The sequence below is a fragment of the Aythya marila genome, assembly GCF_965140915.1.
Source record: "Aythya marila genome assembly, chromosome: 2".
NCBI lineage: Eukaryota > Metazoa > Chordata > Aves > Anseriformes > Anatidae > Aythya > Aythya marila.
In genome coordinates, this window is record NC_139043.1 from 7,073,468 (window position 1) to 7,100,937 (window position 27,470).

The following is a 27,470-nucleotide window of genomic DNA, read 5'->3' on the forward strand; positions in this document are numbered from 1 at the left end:
GATAGTGACTTCAGTGTGCAAACACTTATTACACCAGCTTTCAGTGGTGGGGTTTTTAAAATCTAAAATGAAACACCTTTTCCCTTACAGAGCCTGAGGGTAATTGATATCACACTTCAGGTTTGAGTAAACTCTGCAGAATTCCAGTAACCTATTAGTAGCCTACTGTTAAAATGGAATTTTCATGACTATCAGCAGCTCTGAAAGCCTGGAAGCAGAGACCTAGAGCCTAAACATTAGCAGGACAATGCAGGTGAGCGTTGGAAGAGTGGTTTGCTGAAAAATAGGGACAGTCTTCAGCTCACAGCTGAATCACCCATGATCTCAACAAAGCTGTAAGAAGTTTATGTACATCTGGACTGAACAAATAATTGACTCGGTGGCACGAGCTTCACAAAGGAGCAGATAACTGCTGCCTGAACGTGTAGCAAGTGAGCTATGCAATAAGTAGCCGCCTTCTACAGAGCTTATCATGATGAGGATCTCCATAGTCAATAGGACAACAGAAGTATTCAAAAGCTATCTCAAAGAGGCAGGCCACCGTCCTTCAACACAGAGCCCATGGCTAACTTGTAATCTCCAAATAAATCAGCTTTTGACATAAAATTATTTTTCAGATGGCACCAAATCTGCATAGCTTGAGGAACCTGACCTTCCTCTGAATTACTTCCAGACCTACTGCTGATCACTGCGGGCATAATTGTGTGCTGCTTCTCCTTTATTCTGCATGAAAGAAGTCTGTGATGATAGCATCGTGCAACAGCTATCTTCCTTCTGTCATGCATACTTTCCCTATGACAACCTCTTAACCAAATTGTTCCATCACGCCAGTTGTTCCATCACTGCCACTGAAACCAGCTCCTCCAAGGTACTGGTTCTGTGGTTTGGCAGCACCCAGAAGGGACTGAAGCGAGGACTTTGCCAAGCAAGAAGCACATCAAGTGCTTCAGCTAAAAGTTTTATGACTCCGAACATGAAGAGATGTGGAAATACCGATAAGGCTTTTCCCTGTATTCCCTGAACCAGAATCGAAAAGAATTCAAATTAGTTCCACACTAAGGACCTGGGCTATACCTCCAGCAAGCCAGCCACTGTGCTTGCATTACTGCAGTTTGTGCATTAAAAAAAAAAAAAAAAAAAAGTATTTTTAAAGTATTTTTATAAAAGGATACAAAAGTATTCGTGGTCAGTGGATGTGCACAGTGTGCATCTGGTGAACACTGGGTTCGTAAGCACATGCTTAGATACAGTTGGTAGTTAGATGTCTGCTGGGAGCTGGAATTATTCCTTGACATGCTCCCCAAGTTTTTTATATTATTTGTTTTTACTTTATTTTTTTATTTTTTTTTGGTTTATCCCAGGCCCTCAAAATAGGGAAATAAAGGATTGTGTTCACAATTCATCGGTCTGTCTGAGGAGACCTCTGTATTAACGTGGCGTGGTATCTCCCAGTTACCAGCAATATGAAAGTGGGCTGCTTAAATTGTCCTTACAGGTAAAGTAACAGCTGAGCTGTGAATGAATGTAGCCCTTCTGAAGCCAACAGAAAAAAACGCACACATTTCAGTACAGTCAGGATTAAAATCTGTTTAGAGAATGTAACATATATCAATGATATGTATTGCCTACACACAGATTGCATTGTATATAAGCTCTTTGGAGATGTCTCTGAGTTTCTGAAGTGCATTTAAACAGCTGACTAGAAATTCAGTGTCTGTTTCACCTAAACAAAAACAAAAATGCAGTTGAACACTAAACTAAATAATGCTCTCATGGGTTTGAGATTAAAGCAATTGTTTCTGCCTAGATGGTTGTATTTGCAAGTTTTTTGAAACCAAGAGCATCCCCTTTTAAGGTGAGACGTTCTGCAAGCCTTGGACCTTCGTATCAGGACCACGACCTCTGTGCTGTGCTGTCTGCCACAGAGGGAGCCAGAGAAAGGGCTCACGGAGGAGCGATGGCAGCGCAGAAGGGAAACTGCTGCTGGCTGGGCAATCCCAAGAGCCTGCTCTAACCTTGGCTGTTGGAGTTAAGCTCAGGAGTTTTCAGCTGGGCTCTTCTCAGAGGATGCCCAAGTAAGGCCTTGCAAGCGAGAGACACGATGGGGCATTCTTGAAGGAAGGGGAGCTGGTTTGGCTTTGACATTTCAATGGTTGTTATATTCATTTTTAGTTTGTTTTGATGATATTTTAAGCTCTTGGGAAAGGCACACCACGTTCAGAACAGATGCCTGGCTATAGATCTCCAGAAAAAAATAAAATAAAATCTGTATTTATTTCAGGTTGTTAATTGACTTAGGTAGACATTATATCGATTCCCATTTTTAAAGTAATTTCATGGTTAGTAGTGGTAAAAACAAGTGAAAATGAAAGTTTGCCTTCCAGCACACAACATTAAATCCGGGGCATGTGTGTGTATTTACTAATCTGCATACAATCAGCAGGACAGAATGTCCTATGGTAATTCTTCGAAAATGATCAGTTCTCGAGAAGGTCTCAATTATTTTAAAGCAAGCTCTGAAATACATAGCTTAGAAAAGCAGCCTACTTTACAACGATCTGTTGTGTAAATCTGGATGAGCTCTGGAAATGAGAGGTTTCTATACGTGCTCATAGTCTGTAGTGTTAAAGCTTGTTGCTAAAGCTTTTCAATACACCATGCTATCTGTAGTCAACTTATCTTAAGCCACTCACATCTCCTGCTCTGCGAATATCTGACTTCTGTAGAACGTGTTCATTCTAGCTTCTTCTAGCTTCTGGCATTGTATTTTTTTTTCTTTTTTAAACTCCTTGTTTTCCTTTAAAACTCTGTAACTGAAAAGAGAGGAGGAAATCTTGAATTCAGAGAACTAGAACAGCAACAGCCATGTTTGGGGCCATGAGGAAGGACTGAGGAAATCATCCTTTCCTTTAAAATGCAACCCCTGTATCTGTAAAATCTTGGATGATGGAAGAAACTACCTGATGACCAGCTTGTATTATGTCCTTTTGTACCGGAGTGGTGCCCAGTGACCTCTTGCTGTCTCTTTCTGAAGACATATTCCAGGAAAGAAAGCTGTGTGCTCTTTGTAAAAGCAATTCCTCGCAGTGCTTCCTAAGGAATCGGCTTGGGCAGCATCCTGCCCTGTGTGCAGCGTGTCTGTGGGGATGTACTCTTGAGGGTTGTCATCAGTATGCTTAAGGGAAAGGGGCAGGAGAGGAATCTGATGTCTTTCATAAGCTATTTCTTCATCAGTAGCTGTTTTCCCCACCTCTTTTTCCATCCTCTGCCTGCCCATTAGCTTCCTTTCTCATCTCCAGTACTTGTGCTGGTCATTTGTAAGTGTTTTCACAGACAATAAAACTTGTACAATGACCCTGACAGAGCAAAGTGGCTTAGCATGCACACAGCCCTGAGTGTTGTGGTACTGCTGACTCCAACCGGACCACCGACACGCTGAAAATTAACCCCACGTTGAAGTGCTTTCCTGGATCGAGGCCATCACGGCATTGACACAAACCAAACCAAAACAGCACCTGAGATTCGGCAACACAAACACAGCAACCTCAGCGAGGCTCAGCGCTGTAACCTTCAGATTACCTTTCCTCAGTGCCCTGACATTGCTGGCTGTGTTATGGCTACACTTAAAATCTGGTCTGCGAGTGCGTACGGGAAGTAGTGCTTAGGAACAATCCTCTTCAAGCCAATGCTTACAGTTTCAGAATTTGCCTGGCCTGTTTTGCTAGATCGGGCTCCTGGACAGTAAGGTCCTCGGGCAAGAATCGTGTTTCTTTTCCTGCTGAAATCTTATGTGCTCACACACCACAAACTAACAATTTGTAACTTTTTGTTCCGAGGTGGGAGGAAGGCTTTCTACACGCTGCAGATGCCCTGGCTTGTGCAGGTGTAAGTGAAAAAATGTGAGAGTTAACATTTTCAAAAATCTAAGGCATTAACCTTATAATTGACAATTAACTGTACCCCTAAATATGCAAAAAGACTACATTGAAACCCCCTCTCTTGGATTCTGCCCCCTCCCCTTCCTTTGCTGACCCTTCTGCCTCTGCTACCTTTGCTCTTTTATCTGTTCAGGAGTCAGACTCGATGATCCTTGTGGGTCCCTCCAGCTCGGGATATTCTGTGATGCTGTGCTCTAGTGATTACTTCACCGTTCTACACTTCAGCTTACAAGCTGCATACAGTAGGAGCTTTGTTCTTTAATTAATCAGAAAATAAGCTTACGCATACCTTGGGCATTGTACAAATCATTATTGTCTTCCTAAAAACGTCTTCCACATGGCCTCGCCCTTAATTCCAGCTAAGAATGCTGTTGTGAACAAGCTCACAGAATAAATATTTTGCATTCATTTCACAAGCACAATGGAAACATTTTTCCAAGCTGCTGCCAAGATGGTATCTAGTCCTCTTCTGAGTCAGCAGCCCATGCAGCTGACTTTCAAATGGCCAAACTTGGTTGATTGTTATCTTAAAAGAAAAAGAACACAGACACAAGCTGTATTTCTAAAGAGCTGGATTGCTTTCCTCATGCATAAGCAGACAGTGACACTGAAATATGAACGCTGCAGGAAAGGAGCTGTACAGAAGGGAGAGCTGCTTGCAACGTCCCCCTTATTTCTCCCAACCTGAACGGTTTCCTCCAGTCACAGAGGAAGGGACGAGGCAACGCTGTGAGGAAGAGAGAGAGGAATATTGCTGCTTTATGTCGTCCGTGCCCTTTTGGTATCGACCAGCTGTTTACATTCTTTATAGCTCTGTTGGCTCTTGAAGACAGTGTATCTAAAAATACAATGCAGACAAAACCAGGCTAAAAAAGATGGGGATTGATGAGGAACTCGTAGAGTTCCCACCCAACGATCCCAGCCTGTAGCATATTTTTGCTTATTCTTAGCTGGATTTTCCATCCAGTGAAATACATAAGCGGGCATGGTGCAACAGAGAAGGTTGAAAACATAATTTTTGTCTTCCTACGTTGCCAGATGGAGTTGGTAAGAAACTGGCAGCGATCCTCTATTAAGCTGCACCTATATATTAAGTCACAAGGTGTGTATCAGGCTTGTGATCACGGACAGAGCTCGCTCCTGTAAGAAGTTCCAATCTCCTAGCAGAATAACAGGATGCTTATTAAATTAACGAGTCTAAAATGGAGAGGCAAACTGTGACTGAAATCAGTTCAATGGTAAAAGCAGGCTGTAAATCCTAAACCACCCTCTCACACCATATTACTTATCAAGAAGCTACCTGTTCATATATGCACACGAAGCCAGGTGCTTAATTTTAGCCTTTTTATACCATGCACAATGCAGGACACCAGTGATAAAAGTAACTTTGCTTTACTCCACTAACTTTCTCTTCAGGATGACGGGGTCATGAGTTTGGTACTGATGTAGATAGAAGAAACTCACAGATGCTCTGGTTTTAATTGCCTTAGCTACTTACAGCCTTACGAGAGCTGCCCAAGCAGCTGGGATTTGATTGAACTCAGCATTTTGGCTACTCATCCCTTCTACCTAGCCTCTCTCCTTTTGATCTAGCGCTAAGAGGAACAGGAATTATAGGACTTCATGCCGTTCAAATAAATTCTCCGCAGAGTAAACTCATAGCTGGTTGATTAAATTAGCTCTATAGAAAAAGCCACAAGCTGACACAGACACGCATTTCCTCGGGGCAGAAAAGTTTATGCAATATCATTTCTCTACATCCTAAGATTGATTGCCATGAATCCGAACGCTGCAACCTGAATACAAATACATGAGGAATCCAGGGTTACAGGAGGTCGTGACTGCACATTTTTTCTTCTAAACCAAATAAGTAGTTTTAAAAAATGCGAATTAACCAATAGAAAATTACCAGTAAGATGCTTTTTGCATCTTTTAAAAGGGGAGAAAATACCAGATATGGTACAAAAGGCAAGACTGATAGGGGTAAAGGGACAGAATAGAGTATTATTAAACTGGGAGTTGTAATTAAGTAGGAGTGTGGTAGAGCTGAAGCTCTCTGCTTTTGTGAAATTCAATTCTGAGTGAGTTCACTGGTTCGTCTATTCCTAGCATCCCGCTGAAGCTCACTATGAACACTGTGGGCCTCTCTTCAGCTCAGCGGAGCCACCCTGATGCTCTGTCAGAGCAGACTGAAACCAAATCCGGTAGGCTCAGGACATTTTTCCATTAATATCGCATGTAATTGTTAGGCAGTTAAATTACACGGTATCAAAAAGCTGTTCATTTCCTAGGTTTGCAACTAATTACTTGCATGCCAACTGTTGGACGAGTATATACCACTCCTAAATTAAATGCACTTTCACATGGACAGCAACAGTTGAGGAGGGAGAAATGTTGAAACACAGATGGCTCGTCACAGCCCAGAGGATCCATTAGAGAACAGAATCATCTCCCAGGAGGAGCGCTGGTATTAAAGCACTTAAAACTAGTCTGGACACAACACTGCCAGAGCCTTCTTACTGGTAAATGACAGCCTTGCTGGCTCTAATTTTTATGATCAGTTTACTGTGGTGTAAATCAAAGCTGAATCATAGCAATGCCTTGGCACTCGTATATATCCTTAAACCACATGAATGCTGAAATAGGGAGTTCTTGTATATTTGCAGACTGGATTCCATTTTTTTTTTCCCAGCCTATACTTTTTTTTTTTTTTTTTTTTTTTTAAACTCAGCATCAGAATCAAAGAACGTTTTCTGTTCTCTTCATCAGATTTAAATCTCTTTAATCAGCCAGCTTGATTACGGGAGCTCTGATAGGTGGCATGGCTTTTTTGGAGAGAGCCAAACTGGAGGACCTGCTGCACATCTCCTGGTTCCCAGGCTGCCTGCCAGCAGCAGGGTGTGATGTAATAGCCTTTCACGCCGAACAAGTTACGAGCCCTGTTTTTGACTTTACTACATTTTGGCTAAGAAACAGCATGAATAGCCTCACAGAGAAATGCTCCTGTTTAACAAACAGGCAGCTGCTGAAACAATCTTCCCTTTCCCTCTGTGTATCTGTGATTGGAAGGGACAGTCCCACTCACAGCTTATACCTCTCCTCTCCCATATACTGGAGCAGCAATGACTGTAAAATGGATTCTTCCAGTCTCTCCTGTGTCCTACATGTGCAGTTTTAAGAGGACTTACACAAGCTTAGCTTAAGTCTCAGACAGCCTTCTGGCTGAGATGCCTTCTTTTTAAGAAACTTCTGGGAAATTACCAGGCTTTCGAGAGCAGTAGTTAAGTCTGTGACCGTAAGGAAGGGACCATTTGTAAGTGTGTTCTGCCTCCGTTACTTCTTCAAAGCAAAGGAAGCCCCAGTCCTGTTTTTCACCAAAAGAGAGCTCAGTTTGGAGCTGGCATCTTCTCTCTGGCCTGGATGCTCCTCATGCAGGGAAAGAGGAAACTCATAAAGGCCAGGAAATGCTGGGCCACAAAAATGCTTGTGTTTGCAGGAGACAGGGAATACTGTTATTTTCACGGTGTCCTATGTGTCAGTGGAAGAAGGAAGGCCAAAATGAAAAGGATCCAAGCCCACTGAGCCCAACCTACTACATTCCACGTGGAAACAGGGGCAAAGCGGAAACAGGGAAAACACGTTTGCTATTGAATTTGCAACCTCTCTACATTCCTTTCATGGTTAGTAATGTCACATTAGAGAAGAGTTATCATTCACCACTTAACTGCCTGAAGGTTACACAGGCCAAACAACACAAGGCCAAAGTACAGAGTCATGAACTGCGTGGCGAAAAATCAAGTTGCTCCTTCCCCATTTAATGTGGTGCCCGCTAATCTTTTGGGATGGCTTTGATCTCTTATCAGCTGAATTTCTCATTCTAACCTTCCAACTCAACCACCAGGAACACCTACACGCCCAGGGGAAAGCCTGGAAGAGCTGCCACGATGGTCACAGGCTCATCACATCTAGCTTTGGGCACCTAACAGGAACGCTCCAGCTAGAAATGCATCACCTGGACACACCCCCTGTACACTCGGTGCAAAGGGCTGTTCAACCCACTTAAGATCTGATTTATCCTCTGCAAACGCCTCTCTGACATACAGAGACAGCCAGAGCTACTCTACTCCCCGCTTAAGCAGCTCACATAGGTTTCTAAAGTTAGGTGGGATAAATCCAGGCCTTAGTGATTATCACAGATATCCATTTAGCATGGGGTTAATTGCTTAGATTTGTATTCTGTGTTGAGGTGATACTCGTAGAAGCAGCATCTCCCTCTGCTCAGGCTTAAAAATCTTGGTGAAACGCAATCTAAGTGCTATTGAAACAAGAAAGTCCTGATTATGTCTGCCGGGAAATAAATATTTTGATTCTTTCTTTCACGTCTTCTCTATTATTCAACAGATTTAACTATTCACTGCCACAGTCTCAGACATAAAAAACGCATACACAATCAGCTTCAAATGCACGCTGTTATAAAAATGGGTTTAGTTCCAAGTCCTGATATGCAAATTCCTGTCCTCATCCACTGTTCTGTTTGGTTTGTTTCTGGTGTTTGATAATACTTCCACCTCTGGCCCCACGGATTCCTCTTTGCTATTGCAATATGTACGGCAATCATGAATAATTTATAATAGTTCTAGGATCTCACACATTATCATCACTAATTAAACAATGTAATGAGATTTAAGTTGACAGAGCCCTGCAGATAAGAGTTCCTTGTTTCAGCTGTCAACATGAAAGCTTCCCTGTCATTACACTGAACATCTAACAGCATGTCCACTCCGAAGCCATTTATCAGATAATTTATAGTGTTCTTAAGATATTTGGAATCGTTAGGCCAAGAAACAGTGATCTAAGTCAACAAGAACTTGAGCTTGCTGTTTTTACAGATCTGTTTATGGCATTTGCACTGTGAAAACAAGCACTTGTTAGCGCACAACTAAGAATAAATGAAATGTCTGAAATGCAGTATTCAAATCGGGGTTGTTGGCCTACTGCTGTCATATTTGTGAAGGAATGCCAGCGCAATAACTTACAGGGACTGAAAGACACGACAGTCCCGAGCGAACACCCATCAGCTTCAGCTTTGTGCCCTTCTGCAGAAACTTAGCTTTTCCCTCTGAGCAGTTTCTCCCATTAGGAGAGCGTGACAAATCTTTCTATGGCCCCTGTTGAAAATTAAACGTCAGCGGCTTTGTTTGGTTCCTCACTGATCTGTAGCTGCTGACATTTGTTCCCAAGTAAAACAAAAACCTAACGAGTCACTGGCAGCCCTGCACGCTCACTCTCCTCAGATATAAATGGGAGCAGAGGATACAAAACCAAGATAATCAGGTGTTGTACATCCTATGTATGTTATATGAATTTGTCTGTGTCTTTTGAAAAGGAGATAATTGAGTCCAATATATTGAGTTTTCATCCAGATTCTCTTGTGTACAGATACACAACCACAGCAGCTGATAAATACTTGCCAAGAAGTCTGTTTCTTCTTTCTGGTATCTTCATTTAACTTCATTTAACTTCACATTGTCCCAGTCAGCAAATAAAAACACAATAGACTTTTCAGTCTTTCAGCTGCTGCAATGTCCTAAGATTACGTTGTTTCCCCGTTTCTGTTCTGACAGGTACAAAGACTCCCCTGTAGCTGCCTAACAGAGAAAACCACATTCACATGCAAATAATATGACTGATAGACTGAAGCCTACCAGACATATATTTGTGTCCTGCAAGCCCTTAAGTTTCACAGTTTGTGTATCCCAAGGCTACTTCTTACATGAAAAGGCAGCGAGTAGTCTGGAGAAGGGTTACTGCTGGAGTTCCTGACTATAAGCATAGGATTTATTTTATTCAATACTTTTAATTATTTATTTTTTTGCATAGCAGCAGAACAGAAGGTCTGTGTTTTGCAAGGAGAGTTTGGCTTACTTAGTCAAGAAAAACAAAGGTTGGCTACAGGTACAACAGGACGTAACGAGCAGTGAATGAAAACATCTATTATTTATAGGAGCAAATGGTCATAAGCTGCCAATGAAAAAATGCAAGTCAAAAGCCAGAAACTTCCTAGCCAGCAGAGAAGGGCTCCCCAAATGAGGGATTGTGCTTTACTGGATGGCTGTGAACCACTTGCAAGTGGTATTTGAACCATTAAGAACCACACAGCTCAACAGCTGCAGCTGCTACTGGGGAGCTACTGACACAAAAGCAAAGAGGTTGGGGACTGCTGTGTTAGCATGTCTGCAGAATTCCTGCTTTAAAAGCAGTCAGTAGGAGCTGGAATGAAACAGAACTTGTAGCACTTCAAGCGGGAAACAGAGCTCAGGAACCTTTTTGTTCTCTACGGTTCTAGATTTCTAGATACAGAAAACATCAAAGATTTTACTTTCTGAGAAAGAAAAAGAAGAAAAGCCGGGGAAAGAGAAACACAGGGTAGTTAATTCTGGAGAGAGGGGAACTTTGAACAGATGTTAATGCAAAGAATGAACGGGAAAAAAGAAAGAGCAAAAAGGCAGAGGAGTGCAGAAGAAGAGAAGAACAGTGATGCCCCTGAGGCTCAGGCTCGCCAAAGGAGGGAGGGAGGAGGCACGACAAAGGCGTGCAGTGCTGCTGTTGCAACAGAGAACATCAGAGGGTGGAATTTACAGTTCCCAGGAACTGCTGCGTTCATGCATTCCCAGGAACCGAAGACACTGCTCCTGTGAAGACACCACCGCTACCTGGAATCTGCTTAAATACCCTGCTGGTTCTGCCCTTCTTCCTCGGCTCTCAGGTGGGACAGACGGCATGGTAGCAGTTAGTGCCATCAGACAGCAGCTGCCCCAGTCATCTCAGACTCCAGGGACAGCAAGAACTCAAAACCCTGTAGCTCCTACTGTGAATTTCTGTTTGATATGCTCTCCTTGGCTGCTAGACCTCTCATCAGCTCTTTTTAAGAGAGATGGAAGACCAACCTAAATAAAATTTTACCCTTCTCTGAAGTCAGATCTCAGCAATGTGTTTTGGGCAAAAATTAGTTGCTATTTGGTTAAATTACAAGAGGATCTACCACCTTAGGATTCCTCATGCCTTGTCAGCCAGACACTGAGATGCCAAGACAAGTCTGGAGTAAAAGGCGCATGAAATCGTTCTCGCCCTTCCACAGTATGGGCACACAAGCTTGAGCTTGTAGTACAAGAAACAATTACACACGACACTGTACATTTTCCAACGGAAAACTGGACACAAGTTTTACTCACAGTTTTTGAGGTAGCACAGGGAGATGGTGTCATTATAGGAGGCTTGGCTGCGCTTTGGGAGGGAGGCAAAGAAAATCTCTGCCCTGTGTCCGGAGGTGAAGAACAGTGAATCCGTGTTTCTAGTCTCTCGGGCTCATGCTTATAGGATTCGAGAGGAAACGTGGGCTGCTTGGTCACTTGTGTTGGGGTAGACGGAGAAGAAGAGAGGCCAGAGGCTGTAAAAAAGAATAATTACTAAATCATTTCCGAAGAAAAAGCAGATAGAAATCTCAGCTTTACAGTAAACCTGTATTTTTTCATCACTTTTCAGCAGACTAACAGCACGTATCTCACCCTCCCACTTATAAAAGGGAATGGCTCTGCCTTCCCATTAAAACTTTTTTAATTATTCAGCTGGGTGAACCGCATGACCCATTATACAGGGAGGCGTAGTGGCAAGATAAGAGAGCTCCAAGTTTGTGTTATATTAACCTCCCGTCTGGTCCCTTATTTCTAAAACGATCCTAAGCAGTGGTGTTACTTTCTTGTCACAATTTTAATTCTCCTGTGAATGCCAAGATTACCTCTATCTCATAGCAAGTCGCTCAAGAGCTTTAATGCTCGCTTCTTCATTTTGATTATGCTGTCACACCCAACAGTTAGAACAAAATTAGGTGCACAGGCAAAAAGAAGCAGGGTATATTTCCCATGAGCTTCAGCCTCCTTTCTATAAGGCTTGTGGCAGTGCCTTTATACAAACCAGAATTGTTTTCAGCAGCCTTTGAGGAGAAAGACTATTCTTATCTTTTTGCTGAAAATCATTATCAGCAGGAGATAATTTGTCTTGTGAGCATCCTGTTTTTATTTGACACATGTATCTACCCCAGCTGTATTTTAGGTTATGTTCTTAGGGCAGGTCTGAGCTGTGATCAGACAGGTAATTTAAGCTGTATTTATTACCCATTTAAGAACAAGCAGACATCTACATCCAATTAGAAAATTCATTACAACATCCGTGTTTCTTGTTATAACATACACATACATGTCTATGACATAGATCTGTTTGTGTGTCAGCAAACAAAAGATGACTCTCTTACGCCAGCATGAGCAGAGCTTCATATTTTTAAGTAGGCTATGGGCACCTGTATGATCTCTGAATTTGGTTCTCTTCCTGTGCTTCCAGAGATCTGTGTAGGTAATCAGTTAGTCCATAGTGGATTCAAGTCCACTGACAAGGAACAGACAGATAGCTTTTAATACGCAGAGAATCCCAAGCCATTCCAACAAATGCTTCGGAACAATGCATCTTCATGGCAAGTTTGGTTCAAGCTTTCAGGGTTTCACCAGAGACTTTTGCACACCTCCATTCAAACATTTTGCACTAGTTTACACTCAACCTCTGCTGGTTCTTGCTTTCAGCCTAGGGCAAGGTGTATTAGTACAGCTCACTTTATTCCCAAAGCACTTCTGTAATCAAATGTCTGATTCACACCAAGAACCCTGGTTGAATGAACCCTCAGGAATGTTTTTCTATCCTGACTTCCACTGATGACCTCAAAGGATGTTCGCTACCTCTCAGTGCCACTGTTCTACCCCAGAAGACAGCATTTTAAAGGAAACTTTGTATTTATGGGAGGTAAGCAATAAAACTCATTATTAACTAAGATGCTAGAGTCAGAAGACTAGCAATCCAGCTACTCAGGAAGGGATTTATTACTTGAAGAAATAATTACTCCTGACATATCTAGGAATTAATGAGGAATTCAGGTAACGGTTCTTTTAATATCATTGTTCATTAAAAACAACCTTTCTTGGTGGCTTTTAGATATGAAAAGACATAATAGAATCACTGATCAGGAAACTCAAAATGATTAAGCTCTAAGATGTTTTATTTGTAGTGGTATTAGTGTTGTAGTGTGATATATTTTTTCAAGAAAATCCTAACTCTCACTGAAAAATTTTAGCTTTATTGGAATCAAAAAGGACCCCATATTCACTCCTTCTCTTTGTTACAGAGACTTGCAGCTCTGCTGATCAAGCAGCAGTAATCACGTATCTAGTGGAGAGTGGGTGTTGTAGGCAGATAGAAATGTTGGCTAATGTGACATGCCACAAGGAGAGGCAAGAAGAAATGCCCTGGTTGTTTTGAATGTCCTTAGCTTCGACTGATTTCAGTGAGGTTGGGGAGTGTTCCATATGCTGAAGGATTAAAAGGACAGTTTTTGCTTGCACATCTAGATAAACAGTTCTGGGGAAGATGCTCTTATCTTCTGTGTTTTTATGGGTGTACAAATGTTTCCTAAGCACTTAGATTGAGGTTTGAGGTGGATGGTAGCTGTAATTGTTGCAAATGGAAAACCACTAAAAGGGAGAAAAACACCATTAGAGCTTAAAGTCTTACTACCGGGATGTGTTCATTATGTGCTAATGTATCAGCAAGTCTACAGAAACGATTTCCAGTATCAGCAAGCTCTGCCAAAAGAGTAATTACCAGACATAAGGGAACCACATATTCACAGCCCTAACAAGGCTGGCATACAAGCATAGAGGACAGCTATAGGACACAGGAAGATGTGGATCAAAGGAGACCAAGGAAGTAACATCTCTTACATCTCATGAAAACTATTGTCGCCTCATTATAAATGTGTAACAGCACAGCCAGGAAAAGTTCCTTACAGACAGCGTGGCTTCCATTTTATAACAGCGTTCACTGATGGTGAACTTCCTCGTGGTTGGCAGCTTGGGAAACTTGGCACGAGTTTTATAGATGACGAATGTCTGTGACTCCAGCAACTTCACTGAGAGCACTTTGATCCTCTGAACCGGCTGTTTCTCCTAGGCTCTTAAAACATAAGTGCTCAAAGCGAGGCACATTTGAGATTTAATTTTTCTATGACTCAATTTCCTCAAAGAGATGGAGGGAAAGTCATAATTATTTTGCAGGGAATTTGATTAAATTATGTAATTAGACATTTTCAACATTTGCTATTTAAAAGCCTCCCTCATGGCATTATTGTGGTATATATTTTGTTTACACTTCTAGAATACTGAGATGGAAGGAATAATCCTGTAGGAAATGTTAAATAGCTTTATGATTGTTAAAACAAAAGACTTAGCTGCTATGATACAGCTCAGTATCCTAAACCCTACAAAGAATTTTGTGAAAGCCTGTGACATGAAAGGATGAAAATTTCTAATATATCCCCAAACTACAATCAGTTCAGGAGTAACAGAACTTTGTGTTAACTTAATCCTATTGAACTGCCTTCTAAACAGATGGCATTGGTGTAAATATATAGGTACATGTATTTGCAGTAGCTGCACTTGTCTATGACAGAAGAAACTGTAGAGACAAGATACATCGTGTATCCCAGGGCTGAAAACAATTTGTTTTTAAGAAAGTACATGTTAAACAATTAGGCCAGCCACCATTTCTAGACTTTTCTATAATGTAGCTGAAAAAATGCAGTATGTATCTAGGATTTTGGAGAAGAAACAGTCTTTGAGGTTGCCTGCATACTCCTCCGGTCCTGATAAGGAGATGAACTGACATGCCAAGTAATTATCTCTAATGCTAATGCTTCTTTCATCAGACAATGAAATGACTAATCAAGTGTGGTATTTTCATGTTAGCAAACTAAATAACTCTTCCTTTTTTTCCATTAGATTAACAAAACAATTTTAGACAAAAAGGAGGAAATTCTAGTAGATTAGGTACTATATCACTGGTCAACAGAAGGTTTTATCCCATGTTCTTGATTGTCCCAGTCCATTTTTATAATATAATCACAGAATATCCCAAGCTGGGGGGACCCACAGGGACCATCGAGTCCAATTCTTGGCTCCACACAGGACCACCCCAAAACCAGACCCTGTGTCTGAGAGCGGTGTCCAAATGCTCCTTGAACTCCTGCAGCTCAGCACCATGCCCATGTCCCTGGGCAGGCTGTCCCAGTGCCCGACCACCTCTGGGTGCAGACTGTTTCCCTAACCCCCAGCCTGACCCTCCCCTGTCCCAGCTCCATGCCGTTCCCTCGGGTCCTGTCGCTGTCCCCAGAGAGCAGAGCTCAGCGCCTGCCCCTCCGCTCCCCTCGTGAGGGAGCTGCAGGCCGCCATGAGGCCTCCCCTCAGCCTGCTCTGCTCGGGGCTGAACAAACCAAGGACCTCAGCTGCTCCTCATACGTCTTTCCTTCCAGACCATTCACCATCTTTCTAGCCCTCCTTTGGACATTCTCTAATAGTTTTATGTCCCTCTTATATTGTGCTACACAAAACTGCACATGGTATTTGAGGTGAGGCCACACAGCACAGAGCAGAGCAGGACAATCCCTTCCCTCCAGCAGCAAGCCATGCCCGATGCACCCCAGGACACAGCCAGCCCTTTTGGCTGCCAGGGCACACTGTTAGCTCACATTCATCTTGCTGTCAACCAGAACCCCCACATCCCATGGGACTGGCTCCCCACATCCTGGCTTCTCCCCAGCCTCTTGTTCCCCAGTCTGCACATTATAACCAGGGTTGCCCTTCCTATGTGCAGAATCCATCACTTGCTTTTGTTAAACGTCCTATTGTTGGTGATTGCCCAGCCCTCTCTGACTTGTCAAGATCTCCCTGTAAGACCTCTCCACCCTCGAAGGAGTCAACAGCATCTCCTAATTTGTATCACCCACCAACTTATTTACTGTGCAGTTGAGTCCTACATCCAAGTCATTTATGAAAACATTAAAGAGAACTGGCCCTAAAATGGAGCCCTGTGGAACCCCACTAATGGCTGCCTGCCAGCCTGAGTAACCCCATTTGCTATAACCCTTTCAGCCTGACCCATCAGCCAATTGTTCCCCCATTATATTATGGGGGAACTTGTCTAGCTGTATGCTGGATATTCTGTCCAGAAGTATACTGTGAGAGGCACTACTGAAAGCTTTACTAAAATCCCCAAGAAATCACATCTAGTGGCTTCCTTTAACTGGATGGGTAACCTTGTCAGAGAAGGAAATAAACAGTCCGTGTTTTGCTTTTTTTTCTGGTTCATCTTGCCATTTAATTCCTGGTGGCAAAACAAGTCCAAAAAAAAAAGAGGATAACTTCGTGGTCTCCTTACTGATGAGTTGTAAGTCCTAATGTTTGTGTAATTGAATATGCATATGAATAAAAATAATCTCAAGAGTATACAAATGTAGTGCTTAATCGAATCTGTGTGAAGAAGCAACCTACATATTATAGGGTGTCTTTACTCTTAGAATATGCATGTTTGATTGTAACAGAGCTAAATAGCACTAGGGTTAATTTTGATCAAAACAAGGCAATTTCCAGTTGTCCTCCCCTATGACAGTATTGTCTCTGATGGGAGGCAGCAATGGCCCAGCATTCAATTCTTTGCTTTTATTTGCACAGCCTCAGCTTGGATCTCGCTGCACATCACAGGTTGGATGCAAGAGCTCCAAGAAGGTACTGCTGTAACAGCAGAGCCCACAGCTTTGGCCCAAGATAGCATGCAACGTTAACTGGCATTTACTTAGTCACACGCATACAAAAATAATGCTGCTACCTTCCCTTGCTTCTTGAGATATGTGCAACTATTTCTTTTAAATAAAGCCCTTATTTTGCACGGTATTAAATTCTACATCCACCTACTTGGGCATTCGGATTCACAGCAGCCTTCCACAGATACGTAACAGGAAAGGATAAAGCGCTCCATTGTCAGTCCCATACTCCCAGGAGAAGAAGGGTGGCTGCCCTCCTGCATTCCCCGGGTGACACCCACAATTAATTCTGTCACCTGCATTTCATGCCTGACCTGGCAGGATGCATCTGGTGGCTTCTGGGAGGAAGGATGCTCACAGCCCAGTGATTCCTGCCAAAGCCTCCCTTTTATTTATCAGCAGTGCTGTGTGGTTCTGCCCAGAGCTCCAACCAGCCCCTTTCCAGAAAGAAAAAAACATCCTCTGCCCCCATGGACCTTTGGAGCCTCCTGCCCACACGTTACGTTACTAGAGATTTCAGGGATGAACTAATGATCCTTCACAAAAGGGTGGGTCTGGACAGAGCTGAACTGCCCTGTTGAGGGTCCAAAGGATATAGCCAGCAGCCTGCTGTCAAACATTTCATTTGTATTTATGCGCTTAAGATGGAGTTGCTAAAACTGGTGAAAGTTACTGGCAATGACAAATAAATCACTTTCACAGTTTGCATCTTCCTAGGGATCACACGTCGGTATTCTCTCGTCCTGTACATGAGCAAGTAAATAATGCCATTGCTGACAATAAAAAATGGCTTTCCAGGTTTCTACATAGAGATGTACTCGTTTACCATTTAGGATGAAACATCTCAAAAAAAAAAAAAAAAAAAAAAAAAAGGAGGGAGGGGGGTGTTTCCATTTGCAGTGTCTCCAAGTGACACTTTTTGTCTGATTCCTTCCCAGGACAACATCGTCCTTTCATTTGCATTCTTCAGCTGGCAGTGAAACAGAGAAGTAGGCAGGCTGTGGCTGTTGAATTTTAAGCAGTCAGAAGCACAAGTGAATCCGAGCTGAGCCTGCTGTTCATTAAGCTGATTCACTCTTCAGACACAATACTGTGTTAATTTTGACACATAAGCAAATTGATGCAAATTATGTGAAATGAAGTTTAATGCCACTTAATGGCAGTAAAACTATGAGCCCGTAAGCAGGTAAATGGCTGTTTCTATTCAAGTCGTGTTGGTGACATTGACACTAAATGTTGTAAAACACATTAGTTAAAAACAAACCTGAAAAATAATCTTATTAGTTATTATATTCTGAAGTATGATGGAGCAGCATCTACCCTAGCTGCATTTGCTTCTGTCTTAATGAAGCAATGCCATGGCTCTTCATCTGGCTGGTGCAGTGTTCAGAGAGAGACTTGGTTGTTTTCAAAATGATATTAATAATAATAATAAAAAAGGAGTAAAATATATCCTTCAAATCACTGCATGAGCAGCCTGGATCAGTCTGATGGGCTCCCAGCCACCTGGGATCTCACCTGCAGAGCTTCCCTGTCCCACTGCAGGCGCACCCTTGCAGCTGGTTTCTGCCTCATGGTGCCTCAAGCTTTGCACTTTCTAATTTATTCAATTTCAAATTTCAAAGGGACCTCAAAGCCCACCCAGTGCCACCCCCTGCCATGGATAGGGACCCCTCCCACCAGCCCAGGCTGCCCCCAGCCCCATCCAGCCTGGCCTTGGGCACCACCAGGGATGGGACCGCAAGTCCCTCATACAGTCAGGTTGGTAACCAGGTAAGTATGAACCCTACACTTTTCCTCTTGATTTGTTGCCCAGGCACCCTCTATTGTCCCCCAACCAGGACAAAACACTGGGCCAGACAGACTTTTGGTCTGAGCTACCTTTGGTGCCTTCATGTGCCACGGACCGGTATCATGTCATCAGGCTGCACCAAATGCTCTGCAGCCCTGAGGATATTCACCGGTGGGGCAAACAGAGAGCACAGGGAGCACTTTCAGAGATCCAAACTCCCACATTGATCCTGTGCTTTCATGCTTAGTTCATAATAGTTATTCTCCCCACCTAGATAAGTTTTGTAACTTTTTTTTTTTTTTTTTTTGCATTGCCTGTTTCCAACAGACTTGCATTTTTCCTATATTCAGCAGCAAAAATTATATCAGAATATACACATACACCAGGGAGCCTTATTGTCAGGAGAGACATGGCTGTTAAGGACTGTGAACTGGGGCTTTTGGAGCAACAGGCAAGCATCAGAAAGTAGTGCATAGGATCCCGAGATCTATACACTTACGAATTTGCTGCTTTTCAAAGCACAAAACGTTCCTCACAGTGTGATTTTTCAGGTTCTCATGGGCAGGAAGTGCTGCAGCTGTGACTGAGGTCTCAGCCTGGTCTCTAACTCTCAGCTTTCTGTGACCCCTTCTCCTTTGTCTTGCAAATGCTGGAGAGAGCACCAGATGCAAGCAGAGAAACAGTGATGAGCTGAAAGCTGGATGGCAAAGGACGGCTTTCTATTTTTTGTTTTTCAAGACAAATGCAAATTCCACTGCTGTTTGACAGCCTCCCAGGTGATAAATGAAGAGGTCCTGGTCACGGTTGAGGTAGCCACTGGGTAAATGCCTGGCCAGGCACAAGCAGTGAGATCAGTGCAGTAATTATACTGAGAGATGCAGCACCAGGAATCTACCAGACACTGGCCAGCAAGTGTGGGCAGAGAAATTGAACCATGCACCTTGCCAGCGCAAGTGGCAATGATGGGAGTGAAGCATCAACAGTGATCCTCAGCAGGGAACAGCACCGTGGGGAAATGCCCTACAGAACCATGAGAAGCAGAAGCAGGAGACTCGGCTGTGCATCCCTCTGAGAAGAACACATGAGCAGCAAATGCCTTACCCTCCTGTGCATCCATCGCCCATGGAGCACGGGATCAAGAAGGCTGGGAATACCAGCCCTGCACTTTCTGAATCACCTGGCTGACTTTGCAGTCCTGCTGCTGACAGCAGGACAACGGGGGTTTAGGATTGCCACCTTCCAAAGCACTCTTGCTGTACGCAAACCCAGGACTGCTGCTGATGGGATGGGACATCCTGCGAGCGCTGCCTCGGGGCAGCCACCGAGTTATAACGAGGGCTCACTGGGCAGTCCTGTGAGACAAATCTGAAAAGTCACTGGAATGAAAATCAATCAGTCCTCTTCATTCAATCTGCTCCGTAAAGACGCATGACATCTGTGCAAACACCCGTTTTCTTTTCGTGATCCAAAGCAGATGACTCATGGGCGTGCGCCAATCCGTGCAAATAAGCCACGTGCAATAGCTGACCCTTATCAACACAATGATAACCGCTGAAAGAAAAGCCTCTGCTGACTTCCCAGCCTGGTATCAGCACGTCAGGCAGGCACAGCGCTACATCACATGGCAGAGATTCACATGGCCACTTGTACTATGCGCTGGTTATAGCCGGCTGCTGTGAGAAACAATGCCTACAGCAGGACGACTTTATTTACTTAATACACCACCTGGCTTTTTAAACTTTCACAGAGGACTTTGTGTTCAGCATCAGAGGCTTTAATGAAATAACTTTCTTCTTCTTTTTTTTTTTTTTTCATTTTAGCAAAACTGGGTCTGGCTGCTCAGGCTAACATTCAACAGCTCTTTCCACATGAACCTCAGCTGTCCAGTCTAGGTTTTCCATACTGCTTTGTTTCAAGTTGAGCTAAATCCTTCCCTGCTGCTGCAGAAAGCTGTAAACTGCCTTTCCGTGGTGATATTTCAGGAGCCAGCACTGTGTCTCTCCATCAAACTAGAGAAGAGGCTAATACAACTGCTCTCTGCCCCAGCACCCTCTCTCTGGGTTTGTTCAATGCCTCCTGCTTTGCACGGCACAAGCTGCAAACCGCAGCGTTATCGTCATCATTCGTGTTTTGTTTCTGGTAGCACCAGGCAAATATAGTGGATAACACAGGCCCTGACCTGAAGGATTTATATTTGGATGGGCAAAGGAGAATAAGAGGGAAATTAAGGGAGGAGAGAAGGGAGGGGCAATGCTGTGTGCGCAACATACAAACACAGGTTTGGAAGTAATTGCTTGCTTGCTCCGATGCCTAATTTCACACTACAGATTTCGTATTCAATCACTGCACTAAATGTCAGCTTCTTAAAAGCAGCAGCTTGGGGGAGTGCAGAACAGTGCAAGTTGTTGCTTTTGCAATGATTTATGATACGCTCTTCCAACACGAGTTTAAAAAAAAAAAAAAGGTGGAATTGAGGCACAGATTTTCCTGGCTCACTTGCTGTAAGTGACTTAACTGTGTACCTTATTTCTGTAATATGCTACAGCAGAAGAACACCCAGTGGAACATCCCCCTTTACCTCTCACCTTCTCCCTCCTCCCCATTTTTTTTTTTTTTTAACATATATATCACTTAGAGGTCCACATGGATGAAAAGACCAGTCTAAATTCTGTCCTGCAGAGCCCTGCTGAAATCGCTGTGGGTGATTTCATCTGCACACTCTGAGTAACTGAGAGACGGAATATTAATGCACGTAAAGACCACTAGGATATCCATTTACTGCATACGCATGAGAGCTCTAGGGCTGGCGCCAGGGGAATGCACACTGTAACACTGCACACAGCCACAGCCGCTCAGCAAGAAGGCAAGTGTTCAGAGTATGTGACTTTGGAGCTTCAGAGTAGCAGTTTACAAGACTGCCAGAGCAGAGTCTTTAGGAGTCAAGTCCTGGGACCTGCACTGTATTTAATTTACCAGTTCATATCATCCTTGATTTTCTGCTCTTGCAGTGAAGAAACCAGCTCAAGAGCTGCTAGTAAAGGCACCGGAGTTGCAGCTGGACTGCAAGTCTCACAGCACAGCTTACTCCTGTTTATTTTCTGCAATGCTTACAAGGGCACTGAGGTGAGAGTAATTAAATATTTGCAAAGTACTCCAAATCCTCAGGGTAGCTGTAGCTAGAGAATGAAGCCGTAATTCGCAATTTCTTTGCTTTTGTAATTCATGTGTTTCAAAACCTCTGCTCTTCTGTAATTAAAAGCATAAAATAAAAAAAGTCTCCCTCTCTCTAGCTCTTCTCAGAATTCAACAGGAGTCCAAGGATGGCTTCAGCCTGCAGCATTTGCCTCTCCCCGCTGCGTCTGACTCAGACTTCTGTCTCATCATAATTCTTATCTTGCTAACCTGGGAATTAATCTTTTCCTGCATACATGGCACAGCAGAGATAGTACAGTACTCTCTAGCACACCTAGCAAAGCCTTCTGAAAAAAAATAACTAATGACTTCATGGCTCTTGTCTGATGGAAAATAAATTGCTGTGGGCCTGCTCCTGATCCTTCTGCCACTTGGTCGTATAATTTCCATTGCCTTCACTGGCACCGGGTGATGCTTTTAGCTGAGCATTACTGCAGTACACAGCACAGCCTGGAGAGTTTCAAACCCGGAGAGTTTCATCATGGCTTTCTCCAGACACTCACAGACTAACCCTCTCCTTCCCATGGAGCGGTTCACACAACATTGGCTTTCTTCTGCCTTTCACAGTTAGATCGCAAAGTGACAAAGATTCAAAATAACTCCAGACCTCCACTGCCCTTCCACTGCAGGCCCGCTAGAGACTGATGCTATTAGAATAAGAGAAAGGAATCCCTCCCACATTGCCTTTTTTCTCGCTATTCTGACTTCTGTTTGCAGGCTGATTAAAACTTCCCTCACCCACCGGCTGTGCAACAGGTCACAGCTGATGCCTCCTCTCAACACCCAGCTCCGTGGTGCTGCAGGAAGGAGCCCATGTGCCCTTCAGCAGTGCACGCTTACATTTTCCGAAGGGCCAGCCAGGCAGTTTTCCTCTCCAGGAAATCCTTCCCCTCCCTTGTCATCCAACCCCAGCTTCACCCCACCTCCCGTCCCCGGTCACTACTACAGCGTGCCTCCGGCACATGACAGCGGTCACATTCCTGGTTTGTTTTACTGCTCAGGGCTGTCATCCCGCTGTAAGGCATCTGAAAACGCTGGTAGCCAAAAGGACTCAGCATGCTGAGCGAGTGAGTACCTAAGCAGCAGACTCGTTGGAGCAGGGCCACCTTCGTGTCAGAGGTTTCCCCCATGCCATGGGGAAATCTGATCTATTTAGGGAGCTCTACCTTTGCCCTTTCATTTTGCCTTTACCCCGCTCACACCCGTTCTCGTCCTCCTGCAGGTATCTGTTTCCCTCCCTTCTCTATATTCTTCCATATTTCAGTCCCTGGGGATGTCGGTCCCATTCCTGCCCGCCAGCATCACCTGTGGAAGGACAGCTTGTGTTGTCACCCCAACTTCATTTTTGGGTTAATGCTCCACAGCAGGGCAGGGATTTCACAGCCCACAGTCAGCACCTCAGGCCCCAGGCTCAGGAAGCCCGAGCCGTGGCTTGTCACGTACAAACAGATAAGAGGGAAACCCCAAGGACTACCACACATCAAACTGCAGAACCGAGGCAAATCCAGCAGCCATAAAACCCACACAAAGCGAACACTGTGTTTGATGCTTTCATTGCATCCGTCCATCTCCAAGCAGGTACATTTGCAGAGGCTCTGTCTTGAAGTTTCCACCTCTCTGACTAGGACAACAGTACCCGAAAGCTCAGAAATCAGAGTTGCAAACGAATCTTCAATGTGAGTGTCAATATACTTCAAGGGGAGAAAACAGGAACAACTCCGAGTGGCTACCATGCCAGGGAAGAAAAGCTGAGACAGGTCTTAAATGCCTGATTTCAGTACATTCTGCCCCAGATGGATCAGTGGAAAAGCAACATCAGTTCCTAGAATCTGACGTCTGCTCCATAGTTTTCTTTAATTCTACAATGGTCAAGGAAAGGGAGCGTGCAGAAGACACGCATGCCCTTTTATTCAAGGCATTAATCCCGTGTGAATCTGCACATGGGGCAGACATGAAGAAGGCTCCAGAGAAGGCTGTGAGGAGGGAACCTGAGGGCAGGCCTGGACCAGGAGAAGGGACATGTCCACCAGCCAGGCCCAGCCCAAGCAGCTGCTGAGGCTCTTCTACTGTGGCAACATTATGCACCTCAGCTCCTCACACAACCTCCACCCCACAGCTCCTCGTCTACCGACAGAGCTGGAAAGACAGAATTAAGGACTTCCTTTCAGGAAGAAATCGTGTTCAGCCCCAAATCCTCTGATGCTCATGAGACCCCCAAGCAGGCCCCTCACAGGTAGCGGGGCTGAGGCCGGCAGTGTACTTGTTATGCCAGCACCGACTCAGATGGCGCTGAGCAAAGCCAGCACCACAAAGGCCACGGCGAACAACTGTCAAGTGAGCAAGGATTTCAGTCACTGCTGACTGAAGCTGGATTTAACCTAGCCGGGGAGAGGCTTTGTATCTGATTACCAGCCCCGCTGCACCAGTCACTTCCCTCCTCGGCTGCACTGTTTTGATCTCATTTCTGAAAATAAATGATGAGCTGTTTTCTCCTCCTGACAAGTAACTGTTGCGCTGGAAAGCTGGATGGTTTTGGTTGTTGAAGCAAGGCAGTGCGGCAGCCTGTTCCTCGAAGCACAGACAGCTCAGGCCAAGGCCCTACCCTCAGCCCTGCATACCTTCTATGTACCCGGGAACCCTTTAGGCACCCTCTCAGAAAGTCACTTACACTCAATTTGCCTCCACAGAAAGCCTGTGACATGTTTACAAGCACTTCTGCAAGTGGTAAATTGCTATGTATCACCCCAACTTGCTGAGCTTTGGTGATATGGGATCTGATGCTGAGTGTCACCTGCTGCTGCCCAGCACGGAAGAACAGCCAGGTAGTACCAGAGCATCAGGCTTTGAAGAGCCAAACAGATGAGGGTTGGCTGCTGATGGTCTGGCCTTGCCAAAACCAGTCAGGAAAGAACAGTGGTGCTTCGCCCTTCCAGCCCAGATTCAGAGGACATAAGCTGAGGAAAGCCTGTACTTGCCAAGAAAACCCTGTCCTTTGCTTTCCTAAGCCTCTGCTTTTTCTGACAGCTGATTATGTTCCTGACACCTCCAGAAAAAATAGAAGATGACACTGCAGAGACAGCATGAACATATGATCCTTAACCCCTACCAGACCAAGAGTTTACGGATGGACTGACAAAACTTCAAGAAGTTCTGCAATGTTCTCCCTTCAGCATGTCAAGAGAGGACAGAACAGTGCTGAACAGTGCTCACAGCTCTCCAGATGTTTCCCTAAGATTTGTCCATGTGGGCTCTTGTCTTGGGAGCATCAGCAGTCCATTTGCACCACTTTCTCCATCACACTGTAAAGCTGTGTCTCCAAGAAACTTCATTTTTTATTAAAAAATAAAACAATATATGTATATATATATATATTGCATTGATTAAACAGATATAAGCTGCCACAGCTTCATTACTGTAACAGCAATTACAGCAATTTAATCGCTGCCTGGTGGATGATAGCTGGTATGTAAGCAGACATTCTTCTGGATGCAGAATAGAACATGAAGCATCATCCCTGAGTTCTGCTGAACTTGAACGGGATCCAGCTGAGAACAACTCAGCTGTATCGGTGTCGGACCGTGCTCGGTACAAGCTGAACACCAGCCCAAGCCAGCTGAGACCTCCGGACCATCACGTGGCTGGCTGCTAGCCTCCCAGGGCTTATGCCCAAGGTATTCACGCTGTGCGTGGAGCCAAGAGCAGGATATCTGACAGCGTGTGCCTTCGCCCTGGCCACCCTGATGATGCAAAAGGAGAGCTCGGCCTGACTCCACAGCACAGATCGTGCCAGGCTCTCTCACCCCATGAAACCCTGAAGTGTGGGTGAAAGCAACTTCCCAGCACAGGCTTCGAACTTCCCTGAATTAAGAGCAGCAAGGAATTTTTAGAGAAGGCTCTGCTGTGCATTTAACCGTGGTGGCAGCAGGAGTGGTAGTAGGCAAGGGGAGATGGGTGCTGGATGTGCCAGCACGAGTCTCTCGGACCAAATGGGCAGAGCAGGAGGGTTGAGGGGTCAGGAGCTGGGGGACAGTTTCACCAAAATGAGGGTTATTTGTCTTCCTCTATGCTCCGAGTGCATTCTTCATCTTGGTAAACAAAACTGCAATGAAATAAAAGGGCTCTGATGGTGAACCAAAGCTATTTAGTGTGAATGAAAATAATCAGAGCTGGGCAGAGGGCTGGGGCACAGCTGGCCGCAGGAGGAGGTGAGCGCTGCAGAAACAAAAAGGATCTGGACCAGAGCAGGGTCAGGCACTAAAGCGGCCAAGGCAAACAAGGCACAATCTGTGGCAGACCCTCAGCAGCATGCAATTAGAAAAAGGATCCCTGATGGACATCGTTAAATAATTAAGTCACTGCGCTGAGTGATGACCTTGCTTCCCCATGCCCCACGTCCCCCCTGTGCTAATGGAGCTCCCAGCCACTGCACAGCTCCGTCCTACAGCAGTGTGCAAGATGTGGCTGGAAGTAAGTCCAGGAAAGAACAACAGAGCACATTACAATCTGTATTTTAAACTATTCCTTCAATCTGACACCTGAAATTAACCAGTATCCAGAAGAAAATATCCTAATTCCTGCACTCAAACAAACAAAAATCACGTTGTTTTCATTCACATCCATATATTCTTCTCCACTTCTTTTCTGCTGACACCTAGAGCTGGAGCTTTAATGACATTTTGCTCTGGCTCTGTTTCCAACACCACCGAAGATAACTACGTGCCAGCAGCAGGCTGAAGCAACAGTTGCTGCGGATCCAGTGTCAGAGTGTGACAGACATGTGGACGGCTGCTCTAGGTGGGGGACACGCAGCTGGGGAACCTGTGATTCCCAATCACGTGCCATAATGTGATCCAGGAAAACTGCCTCAGGCTTTTCCCTCGATCTCCTTCCTCTCCAGCAAGGAGCTGTCAGCTTCCCTCCCCCATGCCTGTAGCCATTTGGTTTGACTGGTGATGGGGATTTTTTTTTAATTAAATAAAGCCAAGACAGTGGAAATGCGGGCTGAAAACAGGGAAACTATCTGACGACAGCATGTATGGAGCTGAGGGTGCTGGAACTGCCTCAGAATATTTACAGCCATCCACAGCACTTGGTCCCTCCTTTACTTAGCTCTGGGCTTTCCCAGAGACCTTCCAGGCAGACCTAAAAGCTTTTTAATATCTAAGATCCCTCTTGCTCATCTGTCAAGCCATCCAGCTGCAGGTTTCTTGTTCTGTGGAGTGAAAATTATTCATCAATATGGCTGCCTTAAAGCATGTAGTAATGCACGGCTTATCCTGCTCTGCCTCTTAGGAGGGCTCATACATGTGCTCAGACCAACAGGCGATTTTGAAGACTGCAGCAGTTCATGGAGGAGGATTTCCGAAGCAGCACTGAGTCATGGCTGAGCACTGAGTTCTTCCAGATAAATTTTCCGGCCACAGAAGTACTTAAATTGTCCCTTTAATGCAATAAGGTTATTTATACCTGCGATGCACTGCGTATCAGTTAATCAAACTGCAACTTCAAAAGGGTCTGAAGTGCTTGGAAGCAGCAGTGTGGTTAATTAATAATGCAAAACGAAGCCCAACAGAGGCAAGACATCAGCAGCAGCATGCATGGGGCTCTGCAGAAATGAGCTTCCATTAGACTTAACCAGCGCAGCACCGCTCCTTCCCCTGAGAACCCTGCTGCAATCTATCCCTGGAGCCACACATCATCTTTTGGAGTCAAACCTACTGCAGCATTTACATCAAATATGTAAAGCATAGCCTGTAATGAGATGGGGACAAAAATAACCTACACATCTTGGTTTAGCAAACCATGGTCGATATGCTCCTGATTAGCAGTTGGTCTTCAAACAGAGCTCAGGAGC

At 44.5% G+C, this 27,470-nt stretch overlaps 1 protein-coding gene across 4 annotated transcripts in view; it reads right to left on the reverse strand.

The window, feature by feature from the left end:
- PRKAG2 (protein kinase AMP-activated non-catalytic subunit gamma 2) overlaps positions 1-27,470 on the reverse strand; it is a 208,962-nt gene that overhangs the window by 54,918 nt on the left and 126,574 nt on the right. For all 4 annotated transcript variants that reach the window (XM_082754155.1, XM_082754156.1, XM_082754157.1 and 1 more), the window contains one exon: positions 11,171-11,385. In XM_082754155.1, the coding sequence (XP_082610281.1) occupies positions 11,171-11,385 (215 nt within the window). The remainder of the gene's footprint in view (positions 1-11,170; positions 11,386-27,470) is intronic.